The following is a 10,430-nucleotide window of genomic DNA, read 5'->3' as shown; positions in this document are numbered from 1 at the left end:
TTAGTCAAACAGATCAATTTTCAGTCAAATAAAAAGAACATTTGAGTCAATGGTTTAAAGAAATTAAAATTTAGTCATTTTTTTTGAAGTATCAAAAAAAAATTTTTTTGAGACTTCAATCGATTTATCTACATTTTTTTAAAATCATTTGTTATTTCAATTTCATCAAATTTACAGGTTTTTCTAATATAAAGTAAGTTAATGCGTTTCAAATTCTCACATTTTGAGAGATTCAAAATCTTTCGGGTGTCAAATACAAAATCCAAAATTGTTAGCACTTTTTTGCCATCAGGTAAAATAAAACTTTGCGGAGAGTATGATAAAAATATATTAAAATTGAACACTAACTGTTGCTTTTCTAAATATATGTATAATTAATTGCATTTTAGTAATTGATTGAATACCTAATTAACAACGTATTTCTTCCAACTTTTTTATTGCATTTATTTATGGAGATTCCTAATTTTTTTATCAAATATATATGTCTCCGTTGTATCTTCTCCGTCATATCTAAGAAGATTTTCAAGAAACCTTGGCATAATTCATAGCTGCCTAAGATGTTCTTATTGATCAAACAGATGGATAAATATGATTTTCTTTCAGTGTCTTTCCAACTATCCATTCCATTTTCTCTCGGCTCTCACGGATCTAGATATTTATTTTCAAAAACTTAGTATTTATTCAACTCTGCAACTAAATTGGTAAATTATCATTTATATATTATTTTTCATGAAAATTAGATTTTGATTATTTAGTTTGAAGTTTTCCTTGAATGTTCAATAATAATTGGAAATATCAGTTTAAAAAAATATCTTTGAAATAACTATCATAAAATTTTCTAAACAAATATTTCAATCAAAAGCAAACAAACTTTAATTGTAACTTAAAACCAAACAATTTACATGTATCTTAAAAAATTAATTAATTGGATTTGGAAACTGATGTTATTTGTTTTAAACGCATTTTAATGTTTGCGAATGTAGAATCGGATAAATAAGTCAAATTCAGAACAAAACTGAAGTAGAAAACTTCTTAATTTTCGGAAATAAAAATTAGAAAAAATGTAATTAATTTGAGCTTGCTATTTTTTGTCTACAGGAAATTAGCGAAGATGTTAGAGATGTGGAACACAAGTGGCTGGAGCAGGATGGAAGTGCACCTTTTGTCGAAACTCGACGCACGCCTGACATCGAGAATATGGATCTTGATCAATATCATCAGTCTATATCACAGTGAGTTGAAACACGAGTTAATTTTAATCTCCTTTTTTCGCTTTATTTCGATTTTTACTCTTCTTAACTTTTTTGTTTTAATTTTGTTGCAGTATGAATACTAGTCTAAGCGAAATTCAGGCGGACATTCAACGCCTCGCGAGCCAGCAGAATCAAATACAGCAGCAACATTTAATGACACAGCATCAGCATCAAATGCAGCAACAATTGCAACAACTGCAAAGTCTTAGTCAACAACAGCACATACCGGTATTACTATTTTTATTCCATGAATCTTGGAATGCCTTGAAATTCATTATCTATCTACTTTTAGCGGGGCTTTGGTGGTTCGGAACCCACTTTAACTGTATGCACCCTCGACTTTGAGAGACTCTGAAAAAAATTAGCCAAACCTTTGCGAAGGAGCTCTATGTCCAGGGGTTTATCGGTCCGTGGTTGCTGGTCGATTTGGAGTAATAAACAGACACAAATCCATTTACATAACACGCCAGGACAGTATGCTCTGGACCTAGGCACCCCCCTAGCCCAGATTGTGTTTATTTTTTATTGGATAGTCCTTTGTATGAATTTACCCTGAGAATACCTTAAATACAAAGTTTATTTTTCAGCTCTCATTAATAATATTACCTGTATCTATTTCAAGTCTCTGGACAGTCTCGCACGCGTCAGTGGCTGACCAATTAAAAAGAGGCCGAACTATGCAGACATTTATAACTTTTATGTTTGGAATATTTTTTTCCAAAAGGCGTTTGCGTTCCTATGTCAGTATATACCAACTATGCTAACCTTCCTGACATCTCCAACTATCATATCATGATCGCGACATCATGCTACAAAACTTAATATTCCGAGAAATATTATAGCCCTTTTTTTATTCTATTATATTGATTTTTAATTGAAAAACTTATTATGTCAAGGAAATGTTATATTTGTCACGTCTTATATAAAAAAAAACACTTGGCAGACACTGACGTGCATGATGCGCAAATGCGTACACGTGGTTTCAGCGCGCGCATCGAAACAAGGCCGGAATAGTAATTGACTTTCGCTTGACAAAAATCACCGAACGACTCACGGTAGAGGTCGGGGCCCCTCCAGCCTTAAAATCCACAAATGTTTACGTCTCGCGGCCCTTGAATGCAAGGTTATTGCATCTGCCCATTCAATTGAAAGTTAAAAATTTTGTTTGAAAAAAGGAGAACTTTTCATCAAGTTTCTTTTAAAATTCTATTCTTGAATAAGACATCCTTTGAGAATTGAGCTTGCATCTAAAAGTTATTAATCGAATGAAAATCAAATTAACTTTTTCCTTTCAGCAGAGTTATGGCGTTCAAACGTCGAATTCTATGACCGCGCGAATTCAGGAACCACAACAATCTCAATTTTACCTTCACGACCAACCACAACTGCCAAGAAGAACGTGGGGTTCGCCATTGCCGGCTCAGAGTTTAGCGAATGAAATGGCCGCCGTTGGTTATCAACCTCCCATTGATTCTCGATTTAACACCCAACCAATTGGTTAGTGAATTTGGAAATAAATATAATAAATGGGTAAATATTCATTGTATAAATAAAACTATTTAAATACTTTCTTTATTTTTAGTTTATCAACAAGATCCTCGCCTTTATCAAGATACAAGATCTTGGGGTGTGCACCACTTACCTCAGCAGAAAGGATTCGTTCTGCACGACACTTCTCAGGAGCAACGATATCTCAACGGCGGAGATCATAGTCTTTGTAATAATCAAATTAATCATCCGGCGCCTAACTACCCGACGTCTACGTCTTTGTTCAACCAAACGCCACCTTCCTCTGCTAGTCCTCAGCATCGAAACGCTGTAAGTTTTTCCTTTTTTCTTTTATTTTTTTTTTTACAGGAATGCAAAATTTGAAGATTTTCTTGGGAAAAAATAAAAATAGCTTTCGAGCAATTCTGGCTCAATTGAAATCCTTGAAATTGATTTGAACTAAATTCTGTTAGCTCAAGGTGGCCGTTGGACCGGAAAATCATCGGGAGTTTTATGAGGCCGGGAAACCCCGGTAAATGAGAGTGAATTTATTTTTTGACCGCGAATTTGACACATTTTTATTTTAAAAATCTATCCAAGTTTGATTTCAACAGTTTAAAAAAATAATTAATAGAATTGTTAGCGTTTTCTATTCTGATATCATTGAGTTTACAATGCGTAATTCGAAAATATTTCACTTACAAAAATTTCAATTTTAGATTTAATTTTTAAGCGTACTTTTTTCATTTAAAGAATTTAAAATGCAGTTTTAAAGACTTCAAAAATTATAAATTAGAAGCGTTTGAAATGGACCATTTTTGATACGAAACATGTTTAGTTGATCAACTGTGAATATACATTATAATGATCTTTTAAATTATAAAGTACTTTAAGGTTTTCAATTTAAAAGTTTGTTTGTTGTTAAATAAATGTAAACGAGCGATTGAAGCGTTACAAACTATTTTAATTTCAAAAATAGCTTCAAAATAATATCTTCATAATTAAAGGCTTTTATACAATTTCAAATATTAGTTCAATCTACAATTTGAAAATTTAACATTGAAAATATTTCAATTGAGGAAAAAAGCTATTGCTTAATATTTAAGAATAATTGCCTTTTCGTTTAAAATCAGTAATTATAAAACTAATATTGGGCTATTCGGACCGAAATTTCGATGCAAATAGTCCACATGCTAAATTAGAAATATTGCACTTTTCTTGAAAAAAATGCGACTGTTTTGTTGAAAAATGAACTATTTCCTAGAAAATTATTTTTTTTTAAATTCACCTGTTTGAGTAGAATTTTCACTTTTCTATGGCAAAAATGCAATAGTTTTTTTTGAAAATTTATCAATCTTATTAAAAGGTCATACTTTTTGGTTAAAAATTCGACCATTTAGTAGAAAATTGGCTTATTATTTAGCATTCTTATTTTGGCGTTAAAAAGTGAACTGGAATCTTCTTTAAATGAAAAATAAACTATTTTGTTGATTTTTATTTTTCAAATTTACCTGCTTTAGTAGACATTCCATCTTTATTGGAAGAAAAATGAAACTATTTGGTTGAAAAATCAACAATTTTATTAAGAGTTTAACTATTTCGTAGAAAATGTACTTTTTTTAAATTGTTTATTTTGGTTTCAAAAACAGAACTGAAACCCTTTCTGGATAAAAATTCAACAATCTTGTTAAATGTTCATACTTTTTGGTTAAAGTTCGACTATTTAGCAGGAAATGAACTTTTTGTTTGCAATTCTTATTTTTATGTTCAAATGGGAGTTGGAATTTTCTTTGAAAGAAAAGTGAATTACTTTGTTCAATTTTTTTTTAATTCATCTGCTTTAACAGAAATTACATCTTTCCTAGACATAAATGCAACTATTTGGTTGAAAATTCAACAATTTTGTCAAAATCATACTTTTTGATTGAAAAATCGGCTATTTTGTTGAAAATTTAACTACTCTTTAGCAGAAAAATTACTTTTTGTTTAAATTTAATAATTTGATGTTGAAAAGGGAACTGAAACCCTTTCTGGATGAACATTCCAAATCTGTGATAAAGTCATACTTTTTGGTTGAAAAATCTGCTATTTGTTAAAAATTTAAGTATTTTGCTCAAAATTTACTTTTGTATTGAAATTTTTTTAAATAAAAATGCATCTGTTTTCAGAGAAATTTCAACTTTCTTGAATGAAAATGCAACTGTTTGGTTAAACTTAATATATTGCGTGAAAAATTCATTCATTTTGCTTGAAAACTCGACTATTTTTGTGAAAATTGAACTATTTCGTTACAATGCACTTTTTGTTTAAAATTTATATTTTAGTGTTGAAAAATGAAATGAAGTCTTTTTCTGGATGAAAATTTAACTTAAAAAAAACTATAATTTTTTATTAAATGTTCATCTCTTTTAGTACAAATTTCATCTTTCTTGAATAAGAATGCAACTTTTTGGTAGAGAATTTTACTAATTTGTTAAAAATTCATCATTTTTGCTTTAAAAATTGGTCTTTTTGAATTGAAAATTTAATTTTGTTGTTCGTGAATTTTGTTAGATAAAAATTTAACTATGTTTTTGATTATTTTTCAAATAAAAATTCATCTGTTAAAAAAAATCATCTTTTTTGGATAAAAATGCAACTATTTGGCATAAAATTCAACAATTTTGTTTCAAATTCATTGTTTATGTTAAAAATTCGTTTCTTCTGTTAAAAATTCAATTTTTTCGTAGAAAATTATTTTTTTTAAATTCATATTTTGATCGTGAAAATTTAACTGAAACCTTTTTTAACAGAAAATTCAACTATTATTTTGAAAATTTATTTTTTAATTTCAAAAATCCATCTGTTTTAGTAGTCGTAATTTTTGTTTGTTAAGGAATCGTTTTTTTGGAATTTATCTTTTTACCTTGGAAAGTCCAATATTATGTTAAAAATGTAATCATTTTGTTGAAAATCCAAAAATATTGTTAAAAACGCATTATTCAGCTTATAAAAGACATTTTTTTGTTTGAAAGAAAATTTCCTTACAGTAATTATAATTATAATTCAAAATGACTTTCAAGCAGTAAAACTTGGAAATTTCAAAGCGTTTCGGCTATTTTAGGATAAAGAATTTTCTAAAATTTCGGAAGATGTGGAATAATTTTTTAGGACTTATAAGATTTTAAGGTTATTTTAAAAAATTTTACACGATTTTATAAGATTTTCGAGGATTTCAATGGTTTTAAGGAATTTAAAAGCTTAAAATTTCACGAGAAGTCAGGTATTTTGTATGGTTTTAAAGATTTGAAGCGATTCTTCTAAATTTACTCAATATTGTAATGTATTTTTTCAAATTCCTTGGCATTTTCGAAAGCCTTTACATTTTTTACAGAATTTGAAGTTTTTTAGGGCATTTTTAAAGATTCCCCAGCATTTTGAAGAGCTTTAAACAATTTCAAGAGATTTACAAGGGTTTTAATCATTGTAAGGGGCTTAAAAAATTTGTATGAGGTTTTTATTAATTTTTCAGGATTTCTAGAAATATCATCAAAGTTCATAGAAATTTACAGGATGTAATAATATTTTAGTAGATTTCAAAGAATTTGTTCACATGAATTGAGGGATTTAGTAGGCTTTCAAAGATATCAAGAGATTTTTAAATATTCGTCGCGATGTATTCGAAATTCGCCCTGAATTCTTATTAATTATTCTAAATTCTTCTTTTATTTTTACAAAGTTGTTGTTAAATTCATCTTGAAGTCTTAAACTTACCATAAATTGTTAGGAATTTCATCAAATTTCCTTCAATTTTTCTAAACTCATTTAAAATTTAATTCAATAAATTTTTTCATATTTTCGAATTCTTTCCAATTCACTTGATTGCTTTTTAAATTTAGCTTGACTTTTTATAAGTTTCATCGAATTCTTCTCATTTCTCCTAAATTCCTAGAAATTCAGTCCATTTTTAATGAAATAAATGGATTGTTTCCATTTTAAACAAATTTCCCAATTCGTTTGAATTCTCTTACATAGTTTTGTAGTCATTAGTCACTTGTTTGGCTAGAAATTAGTAGGATTTCAAATATTTAAAGTTTTTTTAATCGCCTTGAATTGTTCTTTTTGTAATTCTCTTGATTTTTTTTAATTGACATTACCTCTTCTCATTTCACTCAATTCTATTTAACTCAATGCATTATAAATTTTATTTTATTTTTTAATTTCATTGATCATTACGCCTTTTAACCTCAGCTTTAATTCGTAAGCACTTCATCGAATTCTTTTTAATTCCTTTGCATTTTTCTACGCTCATTTCGAATTTACTGAATTCAATTAATTTTTTTATTATTTTAAATTGTTTCTGCTTCATTTGAATTGTTTGAAATTTAACTTGAATTCATTAGAAGTCTTATGACTTTTATCCTGAATTTGTAATCCTTTGAGCGCGAAAAAAGTATCCTATAAGCATGACAAAAAAATCAATCCCCTTTGCTCCCTATATTTTATCCCAGAGGGAATGTGAGGCCTATGTTCTTAAAAAATTATCTGTATACTTTATACTGCTTCCTGCGGCCAGTAACTATCCACACTTGTGTCCGCTCTTTTTGCCACCAGTATCCCGGAAAAAATACAATTGTAGTTCCGCATTTTGATGCTTCTTATTTGAGCAACCTACTACGCAATAAATTCTTCTTGACCCGGTTTTTTGGTGCTGAAACCTCTAAAATATTTACACTGTTATCCATGGTAATTACACAACACGACACAATGACTCGCTCAGCTGTTCAAAAATGTCGCATTTTGTAAAATTTAAAGAAGTTTCTTTATGCGACAAAAATTGATAAGCCCTCCGAATTTTAGTTCTATCGGAAAATATCCTCTCTTCGAAGCATGGATTTGAAAATTCTCATTTTGGAAAATTAAAAGAAATTTCCCTATGTGCCAAAAAATGACGTTGAATTTTTGTAAGCACAATTTTTTGCAATGAATCATAATATGGCTGTGTATAGATGTCCGATGCCGGGCGCATCATGTATGGCATTCGACTTAGTACATTTTTTATAGTTTTAGCTTTAATTTGTCTCATTGAAGCGGCTTGTTTTGTTCCTAAAAATATTCTCTGCAAAAATTGGCTAATAACACCCACAAATAGAATTATATAAAAATTTTCGTATCAATAAAAGAGTGATAAAGTAAATGTAGAAGAAAAGATAACATCGGAAACACCAAATCTCTCATTTTTAATAAACAATTACATATTCAAGTGTGAAAAAAAACTGCTGTCCAGTAGACCCTGTCCGCTGAAAGACATCTATACACATCCTAATAATATACATGATGAATTTAAACAAAAATTATAATAAAGTTAGAACTTTCTTAAATGTCAAAAAAATAGGTTTGGGGATTCTGTTAACTACACTTTTTCTTTTAGAAATTTAAACATGTGCTTGAAATCCCTTCATCTTGAATCGAAGGATCACGTCATTCTTTTGATATGATACAAACATTTAATTTGTAGTTTAAAAAGTTTTACTATTGTTTTTTGTAGTTTAAAAGAATTAGTGAATGATAATTATAAAAATCGTATACAGTGAAATAAAACACGTTTAATACTAGAACATTTTTTGTAAAAAAAAAGAATTTTAATACGTCATCGCGGTTGTTGCAGATCCTGGAAAAGCCCTGGAATCTTGATAAAGAAACCAAGAATTATTCTGGAATTTTAAAAAAGAGACTGGAACGGCCGTAGCCGGATAATCATTGTTGGTCTGTCCCCGCTTTTTTCAGATTTTAGGTGTTAGTTCCTACCATTATAGGATTATTTTACACCAAGTTAAAAACTGCACAAAATATGTTGTTACAAAAGTTATAAACAAATTTTAAAAAAATTCGAATTTGTCAAAACTGGCTGAACCAATTTGATAGCTTCAATATATATTGTATAGTGTATTAAGGTAACTCAAAAAAATAACAATTAATTCCTTCTAGGAGAAGGGACTAAAAAAATTATTTTAATTCTGTAATAATTTGTTTCTAATTAAATTGTTGTGGTGAGACCACTTTTTTTTGTAATATACTCATACCCCAGGTAACAACATATATGTTTTGGGATAAGATCAAAGGATTATTTCATGGTTAAAAAATAAATAAAAAATATGACCCCTAGTATGTACGCAATTCCATGATTATAGGGGGGGGGGGGGGGCAACGCAATTTTTAGTGAGTACAAATTTTTTAAGAGGTACTTAACCTATTATCAAGATATGCAAAAGACAGATTTAATTTTCGAAAATTACCAGTGCAAAAAACGCCAAAATATTTATTTTTTTCATCCCCCGGGATAACCTCTAAACCCTACCCTAACTACATGTACACCTAAAATTTAAAAAATTACCAATTTTATTTGCGTTATTTGAAAATTGAAAAAACCAAATAATTGTTTTTTTTTATGTCCGGATTTATAGGCCGGATAAGACCCTTCGGGTTCATTCTTAAATGCCGCTCTCACTATACGTACACCTAAACATTTTCAAAATAATATGCTTGATTTTCGATATTTGCACATTAAAAAACGCAAAAAATCTTATTTGTTATATTTCGAATTGTGGGCTGGGTAAGACCGTTCGGAACACCAAAACGACGATTTTTGGCCTTTTGTATTGGAAAAATATCTTAAATGAACCTTGTAATTTTTAACATTTTTAGAATTCGAGGGATAAAAAAGATTTTTGGCGTTTTTTTTTAATTTTTAAGTATCGAAAATAAAACTTGCTATTATTATTTTAAGTGTGCTATATATAGTAGGAGTGTTGTTTAAGGTTTTCCCGAAGGATCTCACCCAGTCTATAAATCGAGGCATGAAAATATGACATTTGACACTATTTAACTTGTAATTGAAAAAAATTAAACCTCTTTTTTTGCATGCCTGGAGAATAGGTAATGTGCAAGGAAAACTAACCCCTTAAAAAATTGTGTTCGCTAAAAATAAAGTTGCCCCCCCCCCCCATTCTCATAGAATTAAATACGTATCAGGAGCCATCATTTTTAATTTTTGCATTCTCATCAAGAGAAGGTATATATACTATTTTAGTGTCCTATAATAAAGGTCAAGTTCGTTAGCCAACCATTTTGGGTGAAAATTCAAAAAGTGAGCGTATTTTGAAAATTTTTGAAACCACATTTTTCCAAGATTTAAAAATTCTATGTACGGTTGTTCATAGTACTCAGAAACTCAAACAATTTATCCCCATGACTTTTTCTATAAAAAGAATTTTATCAGAGTTAGAGCATTTTCAAAATCCAAAAAAACAAACTAAAATGAACATTTTAAGCCAAACAACGCATGATATGAAAAAAAGTCAAGAGAAGAAAAATGTTTCTTTTCCAATGCCCTACAAGATTGTTTAAACACCTTTTTGATTTTTCTTAAAAAATTGACAATTCAAATTTTGACAGAATAAAAAAAGAATGAAAAATAAAAAATTACATTTTGCGGTTAAAATGTGCAAAATAAGTAAAAAGATGACTGAACAAAAATTTTGCATTTCAAAAAGATCTACAAATTTGTTATGGATAACTTCTTGATAGCATCTGTATTTTGTGTTTTAATCGTGAAACGCGATATTAACAATGAAAAATCAGCCCGCTGCGCGGGCACATTCTCCTCATAACTTATGTTTTTACATTCTCATCAGAGAAGGTATTAGATTT

The 10,430-nt window shown here is 29.1% G+C and overlaps 1 protein-coding gene across 10 annotated transcripts in view; it reads left to right on the top strand.

Moving 5' to 3' along the window:
* LOC117167741 (patronin) overlaps positions 1 to 10,430 on the top strand; it is a 161,455-nt gene that overhangs the window by 103,902 nt on the left and 47,123 nt on the right. For 8 of the 10 annotated variants that reach the window (XM_033353233.1, XM_033353641.1, XM_033353318.1 and 5 more), the window contains 4 exons: positions 1,099 to 1,232; positions 1,325 to 1,481; positions 2,549 to 2,750; positions 2,836 to 3,071. In XM_033353233.1, the coding sequence (XP_033209124.1) occupies positions 1,099 to 1,232; positions 1,325 to 1,481; positions 2,549 to 2,750; positions 2,836 to 3,071 (729 nt within the window). The remainder of the gene's footprint in view (positions 1 to 1,098; positions 1,233 to 1,324; positions 1,482 to 2,548; positions 2,751 to 2,835; positions 3,072 to 10,430) is intronic. The other 2 variants (XM_033353007.1, XM_033353562.1) reach the window with 1 other exon arrangement.

This window comes from Belonocnema kinseyi, chromosome 1, assembly GCF_010883055.1.
Source record: "Belonocnema kinseyi isolate 2016_QV_RU_SX_M_011 chromosome 1, B_treatae_v1, whole genome shotgun sequence".
In the NCBI taxonomy this organism is placed as follows: domain Eukaryota; kingdom Metazoa; phylum Arthropoda; class Insecta; order Hymenoptera; family Cynipidae; genus Belonocnema; species Belonocnema kinseyi.
Note: the sequence above shows the minus strand (reverse complement) of the source record. Positions and strands in the feature narration are given on the sequence as shown.